The sequence below is a fragment of the Eucyclogobius newberryi genome, unplaced genomic scaffold (assembly GCF_026437365.1).
Source record: "Eucyclogobius newberryi isolate DKJ021-1_F unplaced genomic scaffold, fEucNew1.0.hap1 SCAF_4, whole genome shotgun sequence".
NCBI classification, from domain to species: Eukaryota; Metazoa; Chordata; class Actinopteri; order Gobiiformes; family Gobiidae; genus Eucyclogobius; species Eucyclogobius newberryi.
In genome coordinates, this window is record NW_027316056.1 from 22,302,006 (window position 1) to 22,328,303 (window position 26,298).

Here is a 26,298-nt window from a genome sequence, read left to right on the forward strand (position 1 = left end):
CTATAAATGAGAATGAACAGGTCAGTGTTGTCACTTTAGCAAATTAACCTTTGACCTTTTCCCGCCGATCAACATTATACGTCATCAATATTGCCAACTTTGCGCACTTTAGGCGAAGTTAGAAATTTTTGGAACAAACGCAAACGTTTGCATTGTTTCGGTAAGGGTAGAGTTATTTACACAGTTTGGCACATTGTGTTTTACAATGTTTGTGTCGATTAGCTTCAGGGAGCGATTGATATCAACATTAGCGTTTTGCATCTTTTCTCGTCCCCTCAGGCCTGGAGACAACGTGGACAGTGAGCAGTGATGGACGCTGACATTCAGGCCCAAACTTCAGAAGGGATGAGTCAAAGCAAGTCTTTGGGATGCGAGGCATCAGGCGACACAGGTCAGAAAAACAACATTTTTTACTTTAATCTAGGCTATAAATGTCAGTAATAACAATATTACTACAACAATCGAACGCATCATCATATTTGGAGTAGAAGGCCAAATAAAGATGTACAACACGTAGACTGTATGTGGACCAAAACAAACGAGTTTCTTCATGATTTTATCAGTTTGGATATTTAGGGACCCTGATGATTTTTTTTATAATTGGTTTACTTATCCTATTAGTTGTTAATTGTAATTAATTGCTTTCACAAACGCTTTTGACAAGACTTTGTTTAGGTTGTGATTTAATCTATAGTAAAAAAAAAAAAAAATCAAAATAATAATAATAAACTGTCCACACTGCTTTTTCCAGCGGTGGAGCTCCACTCATCACTGGCTAGTGTAGCTCTGGCGCCCCCATGTGGCAAAAACTGCACTTGTTACAAATGCTTTGGTCTGGAGTGGTCACTGAAAAAGCAGCTGCATTTCTTGATGGGCAAAGCAGACGACATCCAGAAAAACTTCTTTGAAGTGTACGGTCGTACTTTACTTCTTCACTCACTTGAATCAGACCCAAATCATTGATGTATTTGTGTTGTGTGCAGTGTTTCAGACAGGGAGGCTTGTGCTGCATCTGTGAAAAGTTTTCTGTTCACGTGTCAGCCTTACTTTAATCACCTTGAATCGATAGTTCGTGGACCTTTGAGTGAGAGCAACCATCCGTCTCTGTACACGGTATGTTTTTATGCAGCCTATATATTGAAGGACAGGCCCAGAGCAGTTTCTAGCTATTCATGGGGTTTCAAAAGATTTTTTATTGAAATCATGGATTGGCAAACTACACACATGCAGTTATACAATGTTTGCTCAGATAAGGGTTTTATGGTTAATGTTCAGGATCATCTAAAGGCCTTATGAATCACTCCATTGTAGTTTAGCAAAGATGGGAAGTAGCATTTGCATATTAACTCCACAAACAAAGCTAGAAATGGCTGTGTACGGGCTTATTACAAGTGTTTGTGTTGCATTATCTGACACATTAAAAGAAACTCAGTGACTATTCTAACATGCTTTATGTTGTTGGTTTTTTCAGCTGTCTGATTTTTCTCAAACTCTTTGTAACAAACTGGAGAGTTTAATCTTGACATGTGCCAGCAACAATCTTCTGTCTCTGGATGAAACTGACCCTGACAGGTAAACTACACACATCACATTTAGGTCACACGTCCAAAATACAGCCACACAATTAGATGTTTTATTGTCTTTACAGCATCTCCCATTTCCACATTGGCCAGTGCGGGTTGGGCCCATTGAGGGTGACTATTTTCCGGTTCTGTCAGCCCACTCCGTATTTGGCTCAGGTTGACACGGGATACTACAAACGAATGCGGTGGAACGTGGACCGACTCGGCCAAATGGAAACAGATAACACCGAGTTGTAAGAAAAGCTTTTATTGTATATCTTTTGGCGGCGCTCAACAAAATGTGCTTTTTGTAGCTACTTCCTTTGCTGTGAGGGTGTGAACACGCTGCCTGCAGGAGCCAGTCACAGCGCTTCTCACGGCGGGATTGTGTGGTCGCTTGGTCAGTGGGTCCAAGCGAGCCCCGAAACTGATGACATAAATGACTGGTCGGTGCATTTAGACTCGCTTCATGCATCATAGTTTATTGACTAAATACGTCTGTTTTATTGGTTTTAGGATCTTGTGTGAAGTTCCTCAGGGCGCGTATCTGAAACGTGTCATTCTGGGCAGCGAGGAACCGTCCTGTCGCGTCGCTACGGACCAACTTCTGCAGCTGCTGACGCTGGACCAGAGTTCCACTTAAGAACCATCACCTTTTTAAGGAAAAAAGTGTTCCAATTGCAGTTGAGCCAGTTGTATTCAAGTGTGACAGGCCTGAAAGTTTTGACAGTTCAAGAGAGTTTCAGTGTTATTTATATACGTATATATTTATACATGTTAATGTTTGAAGATGTTTGAGCCTTTTATTTGCTGGTACTTGTTTTGTTTGTAAAGAAACCAAAAGCAGTATTAAAAAACATTTTAATTACATTTTGATTGTATTGAAATAACACACAAAGTACGCATAACTGGAAATAAGCTGCCATATTTAGGTAAATGTGCCCTGCTCATATTGAACAGTCGACATATCAATTAAGACACAAGCAGGTTTTACCTCATTTAAAATCAAAGTAGGAGACATCCAACATTTCATAAAGGAAATCTAATCAAACAAATTAGCCAAGTCTCTATCAATAACTCAGTTCAGTAGACCTGACATACTTGCATTTAAAGCAAATCTATTCTCCTTCATTTCTAGCTTTAAATGTTCTATTAAAATCAACTCTTCAGGTAGAACTAAACATTTTAAGTAGAAAAAAACTATATGCATGTCATATTACAATACATAGATTTGCACAAACAGTTGAGGGAAGCTCATCAGCAAACACCGTGGCTCGTCTATGAGGTATGGCAATGCAATAATAACCATCATAAAGCTTCCTTATGCTTCCATGGGGCACTGAAAGGGTCGAGAAAGAGGAAGACTAAATATGCAGAGCTAGAGCTGCCATTAGCCCAAAGGTTTGTTAGTTTAAAGTCAATAAATTCTGCACCCGTTAGTTACTTTGATCAAAATATATTTTTTGACAAATGCTACATCAATAAAGCTGATCAAATAATTACTCCAGAGAAATTGAGCATGTAGGACAGAAGTTGTCTGTGCAATTCCCTTTAAATCAGAAGCAACAAAGAAAGGAAAATATTTTTGCAGGCAAGGGAATAAAATAAATTTTTAATGCAAGATGTGTAATCAAGATGTTAATAGTGGTCAATAGCAAGTAACAGTGTATTAGTAATTACCCCAGATAATGTGAATGGTTGTAGCCAAGTCTCCTGCACGCAAATAACGTGATGCTTGTCCAACAAGGTAGAGATAAAATGCTTAAATTCCTGGCCATTAGCACGAAGACTTTGCGCATTCCATTGCAATACAACCACCGCCATTACGAGCCCCCGGAACCTGACGGCAAACCAGGAACCTCCCCACTCCGACACCCTGAATGGGCCAGGGTGCCTTGACTCCCCCGCAGCGCATCCTCTATCTCTGCCCACTTAGGACCCCCAGCTCCAAGGTACTTCCCTGCAGCCTTAGCGATGATCCTAGTCTTTTCAGATTTCTTATTCGTTTGACCAGTACAGTTATAACTTCCAACATCTCTCTGAAGAAATCTCTCCTCTTCACAACCAGTACATCCTCAGCACCCTCAGGGGACCTCAATGGGAACCTCCCCCTGGCTGCGAGCAATGCTGATCCTTCTCGTGTCGCCTAGGCCACCAGCAGCACTGGCAGCCCACACTGCAGCCACCTTCATCTCACTACCTGACACTTTCTTGACAACATCCGCATAGGATATACCTTGAGAGACTAACTTTTTGCACCTCAGCAGCCCTTCTGCTAAACACGCATCCCCCGTAGGCAGAGTTATGTTCTTCCCCACAGTTACAGCACTTCAGTTTTGCTCCTACATCACAATTCCCATACTCGTGATCTCCTGCACATTTACCACATCTTTGCTTCCCTCTGCAGACTGCTGCAATGTGCCCAAAACGCTGGCACTTGAAGCAACGCAGGGGCGGTGGAACATATGGCCTTACGCCATAGCACATGTACCCAATGAACACCTTACTTTACCTTCAACTTTTATCATTATCGACAGGGTGTCACATCTTACCCCAGACCGGGTCACCTTCAACCGCCTAGCATCCATCACCTTAGCTCCAGTCAAGTTCCCCTTTACTTCATCCACAGACACCATCGTAGGGACACCTACGATAACTCCTCTGACCATGCTTCTTTCAGCATCAGACACAAGAATGTCCTTTCCACCCAGATGTTTAGTTCCAATCGCCTTCCTTTGCTGAGCCGCGTCCTTGCACACGACCAGCAGTGAGCCATCCCTAAGGACTCTCGCACCCTTGATCACTCCCACAGCTACATTTAGGCTCTTTGTCAATGCCACTGGATTCCACTCCTTAAAGGACGCATTATCCTGTGCAAGCTTTATGAACACCTTACACCCTGAGCCCTCATCCCCGATATCTGCAACCCCACCCTGCACCTCACTGCCAGAACCCCCCGACACAGACGAGCCAGAGGACATCCCACATTTCCGGGCACCAGCGTCCACAGTGTCCTCCCCGCTGTCCAGATCGCTACTGACCAGCGGTCCACTCCCCTCCGTACTACCGTGCGTCCTCCTCCTCTTCCCCATACGGACCGCTTCTTTGGTGGTCTTCTACGGTGTAACTGTGGCTGCAGACGGAGCACTTGTACACAGCCTCAGAGCGCGTCCTCGGCCCGTGATTGGTCCAACGCTGCGCGAGCAGGACGCACCCAGATGTGTCATGTGACTCAGCACAAGCTACAACTTTACTGTCAAATAAATCCTCTAACTGTTCAATATGTCATGTCAGCAGGGCCGACCCAAGCCTTCAGGGGGCCCTAAGCGAAACACATCATCAGAATCAGTTTTATTTCCATTGTCGATGAACAATTCATACACTAGGAACTTGCTTCGACACAAAAAAGGGCATCTGTTTGTCATCTTGGTTGGTTTATTATCAGCACCTCACAAGCTCAAATATTGATGACTCAAATACCACAATGGAACTTGGTATTCCGCTGACATCATCTCTAATCCCTGTGTAAATAACACGCCTCTCAGAGGTGTTGTTACAAATATATTTGTGGATGATTAGGGTCTACAGCTACATCGCAGTTTAAATGATTCAACAGGGGGGGCTAGGGGCACTCCCCCAGAAATGTTGGGTATTCTGGTGCATTTTAATGTGGTCCAGCCGGCTAAAGTAAGTAAGTAAAATTATGATGAGATGAAACTCCTTGAACCGACACCTTAACGTGGTGGAGGGGTTTGAGTGCCCGAATGATCCCGGGAGCTATGTTGTCGGGGGCTTCATGCCCCTGGTAGGGTCTCCCAAGGCAAAAAGGTCCTAGGTGACGGGTCAGACAAAGATCGGTTCAGAAGCCCTCTATGATGACAACACGAACAAGGCAGTTTACGTCGCCCGGATCGGCGTCACCGGGGCCCCATCCTGGAGCCAGGCCTGGGATGGGTGCTCCATGGCGAGCGCTTGGTGGCCGGGTCTTACCCCACGGGGCCCGGCCGGGCACAGCCCGAAAGAGCGACGTGGGGCCGCCCTCCCGTGGTCCCACCACCCGCAGGAGGATCCATAAGGGGCCGGTGCCGAGAGATCTGGGCGGCAGTCAACGGCAGGGGCCTCGGCGACCAGATCTCCAGACACAGAGACTAACTCTGGGGACATGGAATGTCACCTCGCTGGGGGGGAAAGAGCCTGAGCTTGTGCGGGAGGTTGAGCGATACCGACTAGATATAGTCGGCCTCACCTCCACGCACAGTTTGGGCTCTGGAACCCATCTCCTCGAGAGGGGCTGGACGCTCCACTTCTCTGGTGTTGCCCGCGGGGAGAGGCGGCGGGCTGGTGTGGGCTTGCTGATAGCCCCTCAGCTCAGCCGCCACGTGTTGGAGTTTACCCCGGTGAACGAGAGGGTCGCGTCCCTCCGCCTTCGGGTGGGGGACAGGTCTCTCACTGTTGTGGCGGCCTGCAGGCCGAACAGCAGTGCAGAGTACCCGGCCTTCTTGGAGTCCTTGGGAGGGGTACTGGACAGTGCACCGACCAGGGACTCCGTTGTTCTACTGGGGGACTTCAACGCCCACGTGGGCAATGACAGTGACACCTGGGGAGGGGTGATCGGACAGAACAGCTTCCCCGATCTGAACCCGAGCGGTGTTCAGTTATTGGACTTCTGTGCTAGCCACGGACTGTCCATAACGAACACCATGTTCAAGCACAAGGGTGTTCATCAGTGCACATGGCACCAGGACACCCAAGGCCGGAGGTCAATGATCGACTTTGTTGTCGTGTCATCAGACCTCCGGCCGCGTGTCTTGGACACTCGGGTGAAGAGAGGGGCAGAGTTGTCAACCGATCACCACCTGGTGGTGAGTTGGATCCGCTGGCGGAGGAGGAAGCCGGACAGACTTGGCAGGCCCAAGCGCATTGTGAGGGTCTGTTGGGAACGTCTAGTGGAGCCCTCTGTCAGTAGGGTATTCAACTCGACCTCCGGGAGAGCTTCTCCCATGTCCCGGAGGAGGTTGGGGACATTGAGTCCGAGTGGACCATGTTCTCCGCCTCCATTGTTGATGCGGCTGCTCGGAGTTGTGGTCGCAAGGTCTCCGGTGCCTGTCGTGGCGGCAACCCCCGAACCCGGTGGTGGACACCGGAAGTAAGGGATGCCGTCAGACTGAAGAAGGAGGCCTATCAGGCCACTCTGGCTTGTAGGTCTCCGGAGGTCATCGACGGGTATCGGCAGGCCAAGCGAGCTGCAGCTCGTGCTGTCGCAGAGGCAAAAACCCGGGCCTGGGAGGAGTTCGGGGAGGCCATGGAGGAGGACTATCGGTCGGCACCAAAGAAATTCTGGCAAACCGTCCGGCGCCTCAGGAGGGGGAAGCAGTGTCTCACCAACACCGTTTACGGTGCGGGTGGAGGCCTGCTGACCTCGACTGGGGATGTCGTCGGACGGTGGAAGGAATACTTTGAGGATCTCCTTAATGCCTCAGTCACGTCTTCCGAAGAGGAAGTAGAGACCGGGGACTCGGAGGCTGGCTCATCCATCACCCAAGCTGAAGTCACTGAGGTTGTTCGCAAACTCCTCGGTGGCAGGGCTCCGGGGGTGGATGAGATCCGCCCTGAGTACCTAAAGTATCTGGATGTTGTAGGACTGTCTTGGTTGACACGTCTCTGCAACATCGCGTGGCGTTCGGGGACCGTGCCTCTGGACTGGCAGACCGGGGTGGTGGTCCCTCTGTTCAAGAAGGGGGACCGGAGGGTGTGTTCCAACTAGAGGGAAAACACTCCTCAGCCTCCCGGGTAAGGTCTATTCCAAGGTACTGGAGAGGAGAATCCGACCGATAGTCGAACCTCGGATTCAGGAGGAGCAGAGTGGTTTTCGTCCCGGTCGTGGAACACTGGACCAGCTCTATACCCTCCATCGGGTGCTCGAGGGCTCATGGGAGTTTGCCCAACCAGTCCACATGTGCTTTGTGGATCTGGAGAAGGCTTTCGACTATGTCCCTCGGGGTGTCCTTTGGGGGGTGCGCCGGGAGTACGGGCTCCGGGGCCCTTTGCTCAGGGCTGTCCGGTCCCTGTATGACCGGAGCAGGAGCTGTGTTCGCATTGCCGGCAGTAAGTCAGACCTGTTCCCAGTGCATGTTGGACTCCGCCAGGGCTGCCCTTTGTCACCGGTTCTGTTCATAATTTTTATGGACAGAATTTCTAGGCGCAGTCAGGGGTCGGAGGGTGTCCGGTTTGGGGACCACAGGATCTCATCTCTGCTGTTTGCAGACGATGTTGTCCTGATGGCTCCATCAAACCCGGACCTGCAACATGCACTGGGACGGTTTGCAACCGAGTGTGAAGCTGCTGGGATGAGAATCAGCACCTCCAAATCCGAGGCCATGGTTCTCGACCGGAAAAAGGTGGCTTGCCCTCTCCAGGTGGGTGGGGTGTCCTTGCCCCAAGTGGAGGAGTTCAAGTATCTCGGGGTCTTGTTCATGAGTGAGGGAAGGATGGAGCGTGAGATCGACAGGCGGATCGGTGCAGCGGCTGCAGTGATGCAGTCGCTGCATCGGACCGTTGTGGTGAAGAGGGAGCTGAGTCGAAAGGCAAAGCTCTCTATTTACCGGTCGGTCTACGTTCCTACCCTCACCTATGGTCATGAGCTTTGGGTAGTGACCGAAAGAACAAGATCGCGGATACAAGCGGTCGAAATGAGTTTCCTCCGCCGTGTGGCTGGGCGCTCCCTTAGAGATAAGGTGAGGAGCTCGGCCACACGGGGGGAGCTCAGAGTAGAGCCGCTGCTCCTCCACGTCGAGAGGAGCCAGCTGAGGTGGCTCGGGCATCTGTTCCGGATGCCTCCTGGGCGCCTCCCTCGGGAGGTGTTTCAGGCATGTCCCACCGGGAAGAGGCCCCGGGGAAGACCCAGGACACGCTGGAGAGACTATGTCTCTCGGCTGGCCTGGGAACGCCTCGGGATCCCCCCGGAGGAGTTAGAGGAAGTGTCTGGGGAGAAGGAAGTCTGGGAGTCCCTGCTCAGACTGCTGCCCCCGCGACCCGGCCCCGGATAAAGCGGCAGAAGATGGATGGATGGATGGATGAAACTGTGCCAGGAAAAAAGTGACTAAAGCCAGCAACTAAAACATTAGGGTACTTAATTACTGGATACAATATTGGCTATGAAAAATAGTTTGGGTGGTTTGTTGAATACCAAGTAAATATCCTAATACAGTATGTACCACTCAGGGTCACAATGTATTTGTTAATACTAATAACTATGTGTTGTTATATGACAATTGAAGCAATCACCATTTATAGGAATAAAAGATTTTTGGCACCCAATCTGTGTCTCATTTCCTCATGGCGTGGACAGCCGAGTAGTTCTCCTACATGTCAATCCTCCCTTGCGTCAGCACGTTTCCCTGGCTGCATATGCGTGGTTGATATGCCGGTGTGTGATTAGCGAGTTCCTTCAGTGTACAGTACAAAAATGACGACAGAGAAAGACTGAGTTTGAGCTCAGAAGAGACGGACATCTGCGGAGACGAGAGATGCGATCCGTCGGGCTAATAAACAAGGGAGTGTCTGCAGAGCCGCGGCGCGGCTGAAAAAGCCATGTTATTTTTGTGCTGGCCGCACGCCGCGGCTCCTGAAACTGCGCCGCTATTTGACCGCGTTTTAGCGCTGTTTTAGACCGCGCCGGGTTAAGGTTAGGGTAAAGGTTAGGGTTAGGGTTAGGGTTAAGGTTAAGGTTAAGGTTAAGGTTAAGGTTAAGGTTAAGGTTAAGGTTAAGGTTAAGGTTAAGGTTAAGGTTAAGGTTAGGGTTAGCCATGAGGCTATAACGGGCTATAAGGGAAATGTCGCGATCCCTGAAACGGCTCTCCAGCCACGGCCAATAAACAAACACACGTGAAGCAGCAAGGCTGTTCCGTGCTTCCGCATGGGGGGGAGTGTGCACATGTGCACTTTTCAAAAAGGAATTTACAGTCATTTGAGTTCTCCAATCGGGAAAAAAATCCTCTATCATTCCTTTAACATGTATGAATGGACTCATCATAACATAACTCAAGTACAAACTGTCCAAACATCAGCAGAACTACAAAGTTATATAATTGTAAACAAACAAGTTAAAATGTACATTCTCCATTTAACTGAAAATGTAAAAGTAATAGTTATCCTTACTAATTTATCTTTTACTGCTTCCGACTGTTCCTTCTTGTCAAAGTGACAAAACAAGTTACATTAAATTAAACAAATGGAATAAGCATTGATTGACTAACAATTAACACTGATAAAACTACATGGTGCAAAAATGTTGGGGAGTGTCTACAGAGCTGCGGCGCCCGGCCGAAACTGCATGGGTTTTTTGTGCCGCGGCTCCTGATACTGCTGGGCCATTTGACCGCACCGGGTTAGACCGCGCCGGGTTAGGGTTAGGGTTAGGGTTAAGGTTAAGGTTAAGGTTAAGGTTAAGGTTAAGGTCAGGGTCAGGGTCAGGGTCAGGATTAGGATAAGGATTAGGGTTAGCCATGAGGCTATATGGCCGTGCTGCGGCTCCTGAAACTGCTGGGTTATTTGACCGCGCTGCGGCTCTGCAGCCACGGCCAAAATGTTAATTCCCACAGAGAATGAACAGAAAGAGAAGTGAAGATCCATACCTAGCTATCATGAAGAGACGGTGTTTCTCCCACTTTCTTGCCACTTTTATATTATAATATATAGTATTATTTTATGACATACGTAATTATAATAGGTCTAGTTATTTTTCACAATTGACCAATTTATTAAAAGTTAATAACAAATAGTCATGGTGCTTTTTAAATAAATAGAAATGTTTTATTGCTCTATTAAAAGTGGATTAGAATATAAATGTTTGTTCTGATCAGAATATCACACACTGGACTTTCCTCTGCGTAAAACAATGCTGCAATGTGATTGGCTGATGGCGTTACACGCATAAACCTTTACGTCGCCCTCATCTTCTTCTTCATCTTCTTCTTTGGTGTTTTATGTTAGGGTTAGGCACAGTTTCCAACACACCCCAACTCTATAAACGTTTACCCAACCCTGTGCTATATAAGTAAGCAACTACAGCCTCACACAAACCCTGGGACTGGAATGTAAGAACGTTCCGCAGATTGAACTCGCCCATTATTCAGAAACCACAAGGCCAACCCGGTCCTTTCTCTTTCATAGGCCGCACAGCGAATCAGCAAGTGCTCAACAGTCTCTGGCATCTGACAGTGTGATTACACAGACCGGTCGGATGTTTGCCTATCCTACTCAGTGACCAATTGAGTCCAGTATGGCCAATCCTCACGCAAGCAAAGGCTCTTTCCTCCCCCAGTATCACAATGGCTCCAAAATTCCTGCCAAAGGCCGAACACCTGACTCTTGATAATAGGTTTGATTTCAGATTTGCTTAACTCAACCGCCACATCAATTGATGGCCGCCTAAGGGAACGTTTAGCCAGCGAATCAGCCATTTCATTACCATCCACCCCCACATGCGCAGGAACCCAAATGAGGGAAACCCTCACATCCTTCCTGGACAGAGAGAGTATCAGACAGAAGATACCATTTAACACATCCTGTCTGCAATCCGACTTTCCAGATTTAATGCTTTGCAATGCAGAAAGGCTGTCAGAGGCCACCACAACGCCGCAACACTTTAAAGTAGATTCCGCCGATTCCAATGCTAACCGTATTGCTATGAGTTCCGATGTGAAAACAGAAAGGCGATCTGTTAACCTCTTCTTGACCGCCAGCTCCAGGTCATGCATGAAAAACGCAGAGCCGGTACGCCCACTCTCAGGATCCCTAGACCCGTTGGTATAAATAAATACATCATCTGAGTGCCTGTCGATGAGCTCTTGAACATAAAACTGCGGTGCCCTCCCAGTGACTCCTTTAAGTTTGCTATGCATGCTAATATCAACAGGAGCCGGTACAAACTTCCAAGGAGCTATAGAAGACAAAGCCACCGAAGGGCTCACACTTAGATCACTAACCCCAGCAAGCCCCGCTTTCGCATTTCCTACCCAGCTAAAAACCATACTGTCAGCCTCATTCTGTCCCCCATCATCCCTGAGAAATTCCCTTACCGGGTGCGAGCTTGTATGACCTTGCACATTCACCCAGTAAGCCAACAGAAGTTCTAGCCGTAACGGCAATTCTCCCAACTCAACCTACAGCGCCGAGACAGGGGAGGTCCTAAAAGCCCTACAGCAGATGCTCAAGGCCTGGGCTTGCTCCACATCAAGCGTCTTCAAGTTAAGTCTCAGCCCCAGACATATAGGCTATACAGCCATAATCAATAGCTGCCCTCAAGATGGCCCGATAAATACTCAGGAACGACCTTCTGCTGGCCCCCTAGTCCTGGCCGGATAGACAACGAAGCAAGTTATTCACCTTTTTGCATTTACCACTGACCATATCAATGTGCTGTCGCCAGCTAAGCCTCTCGTCAAAAGTGACCCCCAAGAACCTCACTTCCCTAACCTGTTCGAGTACCTGCCCATGCAGTCTAAGGGAGACGTCATTATGCCCATTGAAGAAACAAATCACTTGAGACTTCTGTACGGACAGTTTAAGCCCCCAATTCAGAGTCCACTGCTCCACCTGCTGTATTGCTCTTTGCAGTTTCGTAAAACCGGAGATTTCTTCCTCTCACCCATAGTGCGCCATCATCGGCATAAAGGCTCCTTCCAACAGACCCATCCATCATCGGCATAAAGGCTCTTTCCAACAGACCCATCCATGTCGTCAAAGATGTCCTCAATCATAACATTGAACAAGATAGGGCTGCACACACTCCCATTCTCTACCTCATAGACCCCAGAGTAAGCTGCGCCCACTCTGGTTTGAATACGCCGGCCAAACAGAAAACTCCTAACCCAGTTAAACAGTTTTCCCTTCACACCACACTTACGCAACTTAATGAGGAGCCCATCCTTCCAAACCATATTGTACGCCTTCTCCACATCAAAGACCACCGCAATAACCTTTTCTTTCTGAGCCCTGGCCAGCTGGATATCAGATTCCAAACATAACACGGAATCCATGGTATTTCTACCCCTGCGGAAGCCACTCTGGTGCACGGAAAGCAAACCCTGACTCTCCAAGAAGTAATCCAACCGCTCGGTAACCATGCCTAGCTGCGACGTCAAGGCAAACGGCCTATAACTTGAAGGGTCAGAATCGGCATCACAGTAGACTGTTTCCATGCTGACGGAATACAACCTGAATCCCAAATACGATTGAAAAGACCTAGGACTAGACCAAGCGTGTCATCAGTCAAATGAGAGAGCATGTCATAGCACAACTCATCTTTACCCAGAGTCGTCTGTTTCGCCTTAGAGAGCGCTCTCCTTAGTTCAAACAAACTAAACGGAAGGTCAAGGTCATCTTGAGTCGAAGGCTGGTGCCCAATCAGCTCAGAATTCTGGGCCAGAGTATTATCCCTATTGCCTTTCCGCATGTGAGATTGTCAGAGCTGTGCACCGACACAAAGGTACTGGCCAACAGTTCAGCTTTGTCAACGTCGCTGACTGCTTCAACACCATTCTTCATTAGGACTGGAGTCCCGTAACAGCGCTCAACTCCATTCATACGCTTAATCATCCCCCAAACAGCGGTAGTGATGATCCTAGTCTTTTCAGATTTCTTATTCGTTTGACCAGTACAGTTAATAACTTCCAACATAAAGAGGAAGAAATCTCTCCTCTTCACAACCAGTACATCCTCAGCACCCGCAGGGCCTCTGCCCTTGGAAGCCCCACTCACGGGGACCCCAGTGGGGACCTCCCCCTGGCTGCGAGCGATGCTGACCCCTCCCAAGTCGCCTAGGCCACCAGCAGCACTGGCAGCCCACACTGCATCCACCTTCACCTCACTACCTGACACTTTCTTGACAACATCCGCATAGAACATGCCTTGAGAGACTCTAACTTTGTCGTTGTTGTTGTTGTTTTATGGCGGTTGGCATCCAAGTGTTGCATTACCACCAGACTTTATTCCTCAGACTTTGTCGTAGTTGTTGTTGTTGTTGTTGTTGTTGTTTTATGGCGGTTGGCATCCGAGTGTTGCATTACCGCCAGACTTTATTCCTCAGACGTTTCGTAGACCTCAGACTCTGTCGTAGTCCGTAAAAGTACTCCTTCCATTGCTTTGGTGTTACAAAGCCCATGAGGTCATGATATGTCTTTGTAACTTGTCGTAGAATAGTTGTTGTTGTTTCAGAGACCAACCGGCTTTATTCCAGGGAGACTCTTCTTCATCCTCCTCTCCTTCTTTGACGTTCGGTGCTTCCACCGTACAGCTTTATTCTTTAGGCTTCACTCTATAGGCTTTAATATTTCCACTGATGTCGCTGCTTGGTAGCCGTGCGTCTACGAGACTGGGCGAGGACAGGAGACCACCCCCACCCCCATCTCGTCACTCTGATCACTCTGACTCCCCAAAAGCAGACCCCCATCACTCCGACTCCCATTTAGCGCCTTTAGCCTGTTTTCTATATCTGCCCAATCAAGCTCTTTTGTTCCAAGGAATCTCCCTGCAGCTTTAGCAATGATCCTGATCCTTTCAGTTCTGCTTTGAGTCTGAGCAGCAGCAGTTTACAACATCCACCATAAAGAGTACAAAATCCTCTCTATCCACAACCAGGGTATTCTCATTAATTCTGGAACCTGCACACTTGGGACCTCCACTCTTGAAACCTTCACACTTCTTGGGAGCCACGCTGGCCTTTCTCATTTCGCCCTGGCTGGGAGCAGCGCTGGCTCCTCTCTCTGTATTTACTCTAAACTCGTTACTTGAAACTTTCTTGACTGCATCCGCATAGGATATACCTTGAGAGACCTTTATTTTATGCACCTCAGCAGCTCTTTTGCTAAACCTACATTCCCGTAGGCAGAGCTATGTTCTTCCCCACAGTTACAGCACTTCAGTTTTGCTCCCACGTCACACTTCCCATACTCGTGATCTCCTGCACATTTACCACATCTTTGCCTCCCTCTACAGACCGCTGCAATATGCCCAAAGCGCTGGCACTTAATGCAACTCAGGGGCGGTGGAACATATGGCCTAACGTCATGGCACATGAACCCAATGAACACCTTACGAGGCATGCACCTCCCTTCAAGTGTTACCATTACCGACAAGCTGTCACATCTTACCCCAGACCGGGTCACCTTCAACCGCCTAGCGTCCACCACCTTAGCTCCAGTCAAATTCTCCTTAACTTCATCCACAGACGTCGCCGTAGGGACACCTACGATAACTCCTCTGACCGTGTTTCTTTCAGCATCAGACACAAGAACGTCCTTTCCACCCAGACGTTTAGTTCCAATCGCCTTCCGTTGCCGAGCCGCGTCCTTGCACACGACCAGCAGCGAGCCATCTCTAAGGACACTCGCACTCTTGATCACTCCCACAGCTACAGTTAGGCTCTTTGACAATGCCACTGAATTCCACTCCTTAAAGGATGCACTATCCTGTGCAAGCTTTACGATCACCTTACAGTCTCTGCTCTCACCCCGGATATCAATAGCTTCAGCCTCATCCTGCTGCCCATTCCCAGAACCCTCGGACGAGCTAAGGGACTTTTTACATTTCCGGGCACGAGCATCCAGAAAAGGCTGCTCCTCCACGCCGTCCAGATCGCCTTCGACCACCGATCCACTCTCCTAACTTTTTGCACCTCAGCAGCCCTTATGGAAGTGGGTATGTTGTTGTTGTTGTTGTTGTTGTTGTTGTTTTATGGCGGTTGGCATCCAATTGTTGCATTACCGCCAGACTTTATTCCTCAGACTTTTCGTAGTTGTTGTTGTTGTTGTTGTTGTTGTTTTATGGCGGTTGGCATCCGAGTGTTGCATTACCGCCAGACTTTATTCCTCAGACGTTTCGTAGTCCTCAGACTCTGTCGTAGTCCGTAAAAGTACACCTTCCAGTGCCTTGACTTCCAGTGCTTTGTCCTCTGACACGGTGTTCTCTCTGAGCGGGAGGTCAGCCCCTTAGCACATTTGATCTGTTGTTGTTGTTGTTGTTTTATGGTGGTTGACATCCGAGTGTTGCATTACCGCCAGACTTTATTCCTTAGACTTTGTCGTAGTTCTAAAAGTTGTTGTTGTTGTTGTTGTTGTTTTATGGCGGTTGGCATCCAAGTGTTGCATTACCGCCAGACCTCAGACTGTCGTAGTCCGTAAAAGTACTCCTTCCATTGCTTTGGTGTTACAAAGCCCATGAGGTCATGATATGGCTTTGTGACCGGCTTTATTCCAGGGAGACTCTTCTTCATCTTCCTCTCCCTCTTTGACGTTCGGTGCTTTGGAAGTACAAAGCCCATGAGATCATGGGACGTCTTTGTTGTTTTACAAAGCCCATGAGGTCATGGGACGTCTTTGTCGTTTTATCCTTTAGAAGTCCTTCTTCCATCACTTTGGTGTTTCTAGGCCCATGAAGTCAAAGCGCGTTAGAACATCCTCTTGCTCCTCATCCTCGGCTCAGTCTCCAACACCTCCCACCTCTATAAACGTTTACCCAGCCCTGTGCTACATAAGTAAGCAACCACAGCCTGACACAAACCCTGTGACTGAATCGCCAGAACGTTCCGCAGATTGAACTCCCGCCCATTATTCCGAAACCACAAGGCCAACCCGGCCCTTTCTCTATCATAAGCCTCACAGCAAATCAGCACATGCCCAGTAGACGCACGGCTACCAAGCAGCGACATCAGTGGACATATTAAAGCCTATAGAATGAAGCCTAAAGAATAAAGCTGTACGGTGGAAGCACCGAACGTCAAAGAAGGAGAGGAAGATGAAGAAGAGTCTCCCTGGAATAAAGCCGGTTGGTCTCTGAAACAAACAACTATTCTAGTCACAAAGACATATCATGACCTCATGGGCTTTGTAACACCAAAGCAATGGAAGGAGTACTTTTACGGACTACGACAGAGTCTGAGGACTACGACAAAGTCTGAGGAATAAAGTCTGGCGGTAATGCAACAATTGGATGCCAACCGCCATAAAACAACAACAACAACAACAACAACAACAACAACAACAACAGCACATGCTCGACAGTCTCTGGCACCCGACAGTGACCACACAGACCGGTCGGGTGTTTGCCTATCCTACTCAGTGACCAATTGAGTCCAGTATGGCCAATCCTCATGCGGGCGAAGGCCCTTTCCTCCCACGCGTTCCTGCCCATAGACCCGCAAGGACCCACACTACCCTGTACGTGATAGAGATGCCGTCCAGTAACACAGTGGCTCCAAAATTCCTGCCAAAGGCCGACCACATGACTCTTGATAACGGGCTTGATTTCAGATTTGCTTAACTCAACCGCCACATCAATTGATGGCCGCCTAAGGGAACGTTTAGCCAGTGCATCAGCCATTTCGTTACCATCCACCCCCACATGCGCAGGGACCCAAAAGAAGGAAACCCTCACATCCTTCCTGGACAGGGAGAGCATCAGACAGAAGATGCCATTCAACACATCCTGTCTGCAATCCGATTTCCCAGATTTAATGCTTTGCAATGCAGAAAGGCTGTCAGAGGCCACCACAATGCCGCAACACTGCAAAGCAGATTCCGCCCATTCCAATGCCAACCGTATCGCTATGAGTTCCGACGTGAAAACAGAAAGGCGATCTGTCAACCTCTTCTTGACCGCCAGCCCCTGGTCAGGCACAAAATAAGCGGCGCCAGTACGCCCACTCTCAGGATCCCTAGACCCGTCGGTATAAATAAACACATCACCTGAGTGCTTATCGATGAGCGCTTGAACGGCAAACTGCGGTGCCCTCCCAGCGACTCCTCTAAGCTTGCCATGCAAGCTAACATCAACAGGAGCCGGGACAAACTTCCACGGAGCTATAGCAGACAAAGCCACCGACGGGCTCACACGCAGATCACCAACCCCCGCAAGCCGCCCTCATGACGGCCCGATAAATACCCAGGAGCGACCTTCTGCTGGCCCCCCCGTCCTGGCCGGATAGACAACGAAGCAAGTTATTCACCCTTTTGCATTTACCACTGACCTCATCAATGTGCTGACGCCAACTAAGCCTCTCGTCAAAGGTGACCCCCAAGAACCTCACCTCCCTGACCTGTTCGAGCACCTGCCCATGCAGTCGAAGGGAGACGTCCCTATGCCCATTGAAGAAACAGATCACTTGAGACTTCCGTACGGACAGTTTAAACCCCCACTTCAGGGTCCACTGCTCCACCTGCTGTATTGCCCTTTGCAGTTTCGCCTCGTAAAACTGGAGATTCCTCCCTCTCACCCATAGAGCGCCATCATCAGCATAAAGGCTCCTCCCAACAGACCCATCCACGTCGTCAAAGATGTCCTTAATCATGACATTGAACAAGATAGGGCTACACACACTCCCCTGCGGGATCCCATTCTCTACCTCATAGACCCCAGAGTAAGCAGCGCCCACTCTGGTTTGGATACGCCGGCCAGACAGAAAGCTCCGGACTCAGTTAAACAGTTTACCCTTCACACCACACTTCCGCAGCTTAATGAGGAGCCCATCCTTCCAAACCATATCGTACGCCTTCTCCACATCGAAGAGCACCGCAATAACCTTTTCTTTCTGAGCCCTGGCCAGCTGGATATCAGATTCCAAACACAACACGGAATCCATGGTGTTCCTGCCCCTACGGAAACCACTCTGGTGCGCGGGAAGCAAACCCTGACTCTCCAAGAAGTAATCCAACCGCTCGGTAACCATGCGCTCCATCGTTTTCCCGAGCTGCGACGTCAAGGCAATCGGCCTATAACTTGAAGGGTCAGACGCTGGCCTACCCGGCTTCAGAACCGGCACCACCGTAGACTGTTTCCACGCAGATGGAACACAACCTGAATCCCAAACACGGTTGAAAAGACCCAGGACTAGCCCAAGCGTGTCATCAGTCAAATGAGAGAGCATGTCATAGCACACCTCATCTTTACCTGGGGCTGTCTGTTTCGCCTTAGAAAGTGCTCTCCTTAGCTCAAACAAACTAAACGGAAGGTCAAGGTCATCTTGAGTCGAAGGCTGGTGCCCAATCAGCTCAGAATTCTGGGCCAGAGTACTCTCCCTGTAGTGCCTTTCCGCAGGTGAGAGATTGTCAGAGCTGTGCACCGACACAAAGGTGCTGGCCAACAGTTCAGCTTTGTCAACGTCGCTGACTGCTTCAACACCATTCTGCATTAGGACCGGGGTCCCATGACGGCGCTCAACCCCATGCATCCGCTTAATCATCCCCCAAACATCCCCGAGACGCGTTTCTCTCCCAATTTTGGAACAATACCGCCTCCAATAGGCACTCTTGGCCGTTCTTACAGTTTTCCGCACAACAGCGCGGGCCCTCTTGTAGTCAATGAGGGCACCCTCAGTGTGGGTAACCCTTAGCCGGCGAAACGCCGCATTTCTCGCCCTAACAGCATGACCACATGCTTCATTCCACCACGGCACCTGCTTCCTATGTCCACTACCACCACTCTTAGGAATCGTGCCTACCGCTGACTGCGTGATGAGCGAGACAATTGCACTATTGAAATCATCCACCTGAGTCAATCCTCCTTCCTGCAGAACCCTAGAACCATCATCAGCTTTCCTCAGGTATTAGGACCGGGGTCCCATGACGGCGCTCAACCCCATGCATCCGCTTAATCATCCCCCAAACATCCCCGAGACGCGTTTCTCTCCCATATGTTGTTGTTGTTGTTGTTGTTGTTTTATGGCGGTTGGCATCCAAGTGTTGCATTACCGCCAGACTTTATTCCTCAGACTTTGTCGTAGTATATCTTAGACTTTAGACTTTATTCTTTAGACTTTGTTCTTCAGACTTTATTCTTTAGACTTTTATTCTTGAGACTTTATTCTTCAGACTTTATTCTTCAGACTTTATTCTTCAGACTTTGTTCTTTAGACTTTTTTCTTTAGTCTTTATTCTTCAGACTTTATTTATTTGGATCCAGACCGGAGTCCGCCTATCATGACCTGTTAACGTCAGGGAGCGATTGATATCAACATTAGCGTTTTGCATCTTTTCTCGTCCCCTCAGGCCTGGAGACAACGTGGACAGTGAGCAGTGATGGACGCTGACATTCAGGCCCAAACTTCAGAAGGGATGAGTCAAAGCAAGTCTTTGGGATGCGAGGCATCAGGCGACACAGGTCAGAAAAACAACATTTTTTACTTTAATCTAGGCTATAAATGTCAGTAATAACAATATTACTACAACAATCAAACGCATCATCATATTTGGAGTAGAAGGCCAAATAAAGATGTACAACACGTAGACTGTATGTGGACCAAAACAAACGAGTTTCTTCATGATTTTATCAATTTGGATATTTAGGGACCCTGATGATAAGGATAATTGAGTTTCTGCTTTTGATGTCATGAAGCAGACACTATATCATAAGCAGACACTATTACTTTTTAGGATTTTGACGCGTTTCCACTCCTTAAGGGATCATCTCAAAATGGGTTGAAGCTGAAAAGACGTAATTTTTTTCATCTCTCTCTGGACCCCCTCCCCTCCCTCAAAAGACGAAAGACTGGCTTTACATAAATTTTTACGCGTTGATAAAATGATAGTAGCTTGATAAACCCTGCTCACCTCTAGTGAACATCTCTGAACATACTTTGGTAAGTTTATCAGTAGAAGTTATGAATTCTCCAAATAATGTCACCTGTTGCGCCAGTTTGTTTACTCAAGCATGTTTGTTTACTCAATCCACGGCGCGCCGTGGCCAGCGCGGGGAGCGGGGCGGGTGCTCCCTCGCACGGGCCACTGCGCGCCGTGATCACAACGCACTCCCCGTAGCATTTCAAAACAATGACTGCCACAACGATGTAATGAAGCTTCAAAGCAACAAAAAGATGAAATGTAGGTTCAACCACCCCCTGAACACTTTCACAGATTTCAACAAGTTATACCTCTTTACGATCGCTTTCACCGTCTTAGGAGGGCTATTGCTTTTGAAATTTTTTACATACCGTACTTTTTTCAGTATTTGCAAAAGTAAATTGCTAATGCTAACCCTAATGCTAATGCTAAGCATTGCTATGCTTAGCATTAGCGTCTCTACAGGGAGGAGGGGGTGCAGCCGGGTCACCGAGGCTCTCTCTCCCTTTCTCCCTGCTCAGGTCTGCGTTCAGCACGATCTTGCAATTTGTCAGGACAAACAACTATTTGATTCACAAACTACGCAATCATCAACAGTGAATTACTGAGCGTTGTTGGTATGCCGCAAAACGCAGCAGAAAACATGGACGGGCGGGAAGGTGGCCACGCGGGAAGGCTGAATATTTTGTAACAAATATTGAACATTTTCAGTAGCACATGTAGTACACTGACACACATGTGTTACACACATGCAGTACTTTCACACAAATCTTCTAATAAGATAATAACAATCCTCATCTTTGGCACATTCTTCAACACACCCCAACTCTATAACTAACAAAACTACATTACACAACTTAACCTTAACCAAACTAGTTAGGCCCGAGCGCCACAAGCTGGCGAGAGGCCTATTAATCTCGTAAGGCCGTGCGAAGCACGGCTGCGAAAGTGCGCACGAAGTGCGCACGAAATCGAGCGCGAAGCGCTCGCCCACTTCCAAACACTCACTAACGCACTCCTTCACTCACGCACGCCCCGTGCATACTAATTAGTAGTAGGAAAATGGAACTTTACCGTTGTAAACGGGCGAAGCCCGTGCAAAAGTACGCACTAAACGAGCACTTTACATTGGGATGACGACCGCGAAGCGGTTGTCATCCCAATATAAAGCACTCATTTGCGCTAAGTAGCTCACGAATACGTTCCCCATCTCTTGCATGTTCCGTGCATATAAGCATGTAATGCAAAAATTGAACATTATTACTGTATAGAGGGCCAAAAACACAAAGTGGGCGGAGCCCACTCAAAATTAACGAAAGTACCCGTCAGTGACCAGGGACCCACACCATGAGGTAGGAAAGCGCGAGCGCTTTCCGAAAATGTATAGTTCATGATATTTGAAAAATGGGAAACATTGTTTTCGCATCGGAATATTATTCTTTCTTTCTTTCTTTCTTTCTTCTTCTTCTTCTCGGGACCAACCCCCCTATTTTTCACCCAGTGAACATTGACGAAAAGTCACAAAAATTAGCACACCTCTAAAAATCGTGCCTCTCTACATTCTGGCTATTTCCTTTTTCTAAAATTAAAAAAATTGGCGCGTCAGCGCCCCCAAATGTACCAAAAATGCATTGAGAGGTGGGAAATGACCCAAAAAAAATCTGATCGTAGAATCATGAAATTTGGCGCAGAGGTAGATGGTGACAAGAGAAGTAAAAAATATTTTTACGGCAACGCCGTCCGCCCAACCAAATGTCGGCCATATTGCTTCAAAAATGGCTAAACATGACTTCGGAGTTTTTCCAAACGTCGTACTTTTACGAACTCCTCCCAGGGCGTTGGCCCTAAAAAGCTGAAATTTGGTGAAAATGCTACTGAGGAGTGGGACATCAAAAGTTATCCAAATTACATTGATACCTGTCACGGTCTCTGAGCGGCGAAGCCACAAACTGTAGCAAGAATTTCAGAAATCTCCCAAATTTAACATTTCTGCCGTTTGCGCCGATAAAGTCCGAATTGCGTCAAATTAGAATCAGTTGTTAAACTCTTTGCCCTAAACCTACTTGAAGTGAACTAAATTAATTTGGAGCCACAGTGCCCCCTACAGATTTTATATGGGGGTTAAATATTTAGTTTTGCGAAATTATATGAAATTTGACACACAACTCAATTTTGGCATCCCCATCAAAAAAGTCAATGAGACCCATGTCATAATTGTTATGGCTTTGCCGTAGCGATGACCAAAACCTTCCATGTTATTCCAATGGGGAAATCGCCAGAACATGTTTACACTTTAGACTTTCACAAACTCCTCCCAGGGCGTTAGCCCTATTAACCTGAAATTTGGTGAGACTCATCTTCAGGGGTGGACCATCAAAAGTTATCCACATTTTTATTCTAAGAGTCACGGTGTCTGTGCGGCAAAGCCGCACATTTTGCCAAGAATTCAAAATAAAATTGCTTTTTGATGGTAAAACAAAGGGGAGAAGATGTGACAGCGTCACAGATTCAGCAGTAGATGTAATAAAAGGACAATTGGGGCGCGTTAGCGCCCCCTCCTCTTGCGGCGTGGCGGCGGCGTGGCGAGGGCCGATCATTGCCGCTTGCGGCTATATTTGTTGTTGTTGTTGTTGTTTTATGGCAGTTGGCATCCGAGTGTTGCATTACCGCCAGACTTTATTCCTTAGACTTTGTCGTAGTCCTAAAAGTTCTTCTTCCAGTGCTTTGACTTTCAGTGCTTTGACAAAGCCCAAGAGGTCATGAGATGTCTCAGACTCTGTCGTAGTCCGTAAAAGTACTCCTTCCATTGCTTTGGTGTTACAAAGCCCATGAGGTCATGATATGTCTTTGTGACTTGTCGTACTGGAGCTAAAGATTAAAGTCTAAAGAATATTCTTTGTGCATTAGACTTTATTCTATTATTCTTTATTCTGTTTTTTTTTATTTCTATTACTCCTTTTCTTCATGTTCATACTCGGGCATTAACAACAACAACAACAACAACAACAACAACAACAACAACATACTCGGGCATTTATGACCCCTGAACATGGATGAAAGTCACACATGGGGACATAGACGCTTTTGGCTCAGCTCGAACTCCAATAAAATGGAGCTTGTCGTGTTGATCCACGCGGCCCGGCGCCGCGCCCCCAGGGGAAGAACAACAGACTCGAGCATTTCATGGAATGAACCTTCCATTCCATGGCTTGAGCCTAACAAGAATAAAGTCTTTACTACACACATGTAGTACTTTTCCGCAAGAATGCAGACACTCGCAATGGCTTCAGCCATTGCACATCATCTAGTTTATTTTTATAATTGGTTTACTTATCCTATTAGTTGTTAATCGTAATAAATCGGTTTCACAAACGCTTTTGACAAAAAACTTTGTTTAGGTTGTGATTTAATCTATAGTAAATAAATAAATAAAAATAATAATAATAAACTGTCCACACTGCTTTTTCCAGCGGTGGAGCTCCTCTCATCACTGGCTAGTGTAGCTCTGGCGCCCCCATGTGTCAAAGGCCCAAACTGCAACTGCACTTGTGACAAATGCTTTGGTCTGGACTCTCAGGAGAGAATAAAGCCCAATCTAAAGTCACTGAAACGGAAGCTGCATTTCTTGATGGGCAAAGCAGACGACATCCAGAAAAACTTCTTTGAAGTGTACGGTCGTACTTTACTTCTTCACTCACTTGAATCAGACCCAAATCATTGATGTATTTGTGTTGTGTGCAGTGTTTCAGACAGGGAGGCTTGTGCTGCATCTGTGAAAAGTTTTCTGTTCACGTGTCAGCCTTACTTTAATCACCTTGAATCGATAGTTCGTGGACCTTTGAGTGAGAGCAACCATCAGTCTCTGTACACGGTATGTTTTTATGCAGCCTATATATTGAAGGACAGGCCCAGAGCAGTTTCTAGCTATTCATGGGGTTTCAAAAGATAAGGAACATTTTTAAAGGTTGAATGGACGATTTTTTTGGCCCAAATCTGAGTCTCATTTCCTATGTAAATGTAAAAATACTCATATGTAAATATGAATATTTTGGCATGTGTATGATCTGTAAAGACTTGTGTGTTTCGGAGCTATTGACCTCGGAAGTCCGAATCTGTGAATATGGCGCTAACTTTACCAAACTCATCCTTAAGGTCAGCAAAACACTGGATCCAGTCTTCAATTCCCCCCTTTCTTAACTGACCCCACCAAAAACTCTGTGGGCCAGCTCGGTCATCTTGTCCATTGCGCCTTGGATACAGTTGAATATCTCTTAATGCAACATTCTCCGTTCCCATTCAGAAAGCCAGCTTCATGCTCTATTATTGTCTCTGCCAAGTGGGCTGGCCTAATTATGTCTTCATTCAAAATCATAACGCAATATTTAAAAATGATCACGTTCCCACGTGATAATTATCTAGTTTTTTCCCCCATGACAATATAATATTTTGCTAATGTCACCTGCGGGGCTCCATACTAACATGCTTTATGTTGTTGGTTTTTAAGCGTTTTCAGCTGTTTGATTTTTCTCAAACTCTTTGTAACAAACTGGAGAGTTTAATCTTGACATGTGCCAGCAACAATCTTCTGTCTCTGGATGAAACTGACCCTGACAGGTAAACTACACACATCACATTTAGGTCACACGTCCAAAATACAGCCACACAATTAGATGTTTTATTGTCTTTACAGCATCTCCCATTTCCACATTGGCCAGTGCGGGTTGGGCCCATTGAGGGTGACTATTTTCCGGTTCTGTCAGCCCACTCCGTATTTGGCTCAGGTTGACACGGGATACTACAAACGAATGCGGTGGAACGTGGACCGACTCGGCCAAATGGAAACAGATAACACCGAGTTGTAAGAAAAGCTTTTATTGTATATCTTTTGGCGGCGCTCAACAAAATGTGCTTTTTGTAGCTACTTCCTTTGCTGTGAGGGTGTGAACACGCTGCCTGCAGGAGCCAGTCACAGCGCTTCTCACGGCGGGATTGTGTGGTCGCTTGGTCAGTGGGTCCAAGCGAGCCCCGAAACTGATGACATAAATGACTGGTCGGTGCATTTAGACTCGCTTCATGCATCATAGTTTATTGACTAAATACGTCTGTTTTATTGGTTTTAGGATCTTGTGTGAAGTTCCTCAGGGCGCGTATCTGAAACGTGTCATTCTGGGCAGCGAGGAACCGTCCTGTCGCGTCGCTACGGACCAACTTCTGCAGCTGCTGACGCTGGACCAGAGTTCCACTTAAGAACCATCACCTTTTTAAGGAAAAAAGTGTTCCAATTGCAGTTGAGCCAGTTGTATTCAAGTGTGACAGGCCTGAAAGTTTTGACAGTTCAAGAGAGTTTCAGTGTTATTTATATACGTATATATTTATACATGTTAATGTTTGAAGATGTTTGAGCCTTTTATTTGCTGGTACTTGTTTTGTTTGTAAAGAAACCAAAAGCAGTATTAAAAAACATTTTAATTACATTTTGATTGTATTGAAATAACACACAAAGTACGCATAACTGGAAATAAGCTGCCATATTTAGGTAAATGTGCCCTGCTCATATTGAACAGTCGACATATCAATTAAGACACAAGCAGGTTTTACCTCATTTAAAATCAAAGTAGGAGACATCCAACATTTCATAAAGGAAATCTAATCAAACAAATTAGCCAAGTCTCTATCAATAACTCAGTTCAGTAGACCTGACATACTTGCATTTAAAGCAAATCTATTCTCCTTCATTTCTAGCTTTAAATGTTCTATTAAAATCAACTCTTCAGGTAGAACTAAACATTTTAAGTAGAAAAAAACTATATGCATGTCATATTACAATACATAGATTTGCACAAACAGTTGAGGGAAGCTCATCAGCAAACACCGTGGCTCGTCTATGAGGAATGGCAATGCAATAATAACCATCATAAAGCTTCCTTATGCTTCCATGGGGCACTGAAAGGGTCGAGAAAGAGGAAGACTAAATATGCAGAGCTAGAGCTGCCATTAGCCCAAAGGTTTGTTAGTTTAAAGTCAATAAATTCTGCACCCGTTAGTTACTTTGATCAAAATATATTCTTTGACAAATGCTACATCAATAAAGCTGATCAAATAATTACTCCAGAGAAATTGAGCAT

The 26,298-nt window shown here is 47.0% G+C and overlaps 2 protein-coding genes across 2 annotated transcripts; both read left to right on the forward strand.

Moving 5' to 3' along the window:
- The first annotated feature begins 309 nt into the window (after positions 1-309).
- On the forward strand, positions 310-2,205 carry LOC140377988 (UPF0575 protein C19orf67 homolog). Its single transcript, XM_072463618.1, has 7 exons — positions 310-391; positions 752-911; positions 984-1,113; positions 1,472-1,572; positions 1,649-1,816; positions 1,877-2,008; positions 2,079-2,205. Exons 1-7 carry the CDS (start codon positions 310-312, stop codon positions 2,203-2,205), a joined length of 900 nt encoding a protein of 299 aa, XP_072319719.1.
- Positions 2,206-19,633: 17,428 nt separating this feature from the next.
- Positions 19,634-25,420, forward strand: LOC140377989 (UPF0575 protein C19orf67 homolog). The gene is made up of 7 exons (XM_072463619.1): positions 19,634-19,715; positions 23,644-23,842; positions 23,915-24,044; positions 24,678-24,787; positions 24,864-25,031; positions 25,092-25,223; positions 25,294-25,420. The coding sequence occupies exons 1-7, from the start codon at positions 19,634-19,636 to the stop codon at positions 25,418-25,420; spliced, it is 948 nt and encodes a 315-aa protein (XP_072319720.1).
- The last annotated feature ends 878 nt before the right edge of the window (positions 25,421-26,298 follow it).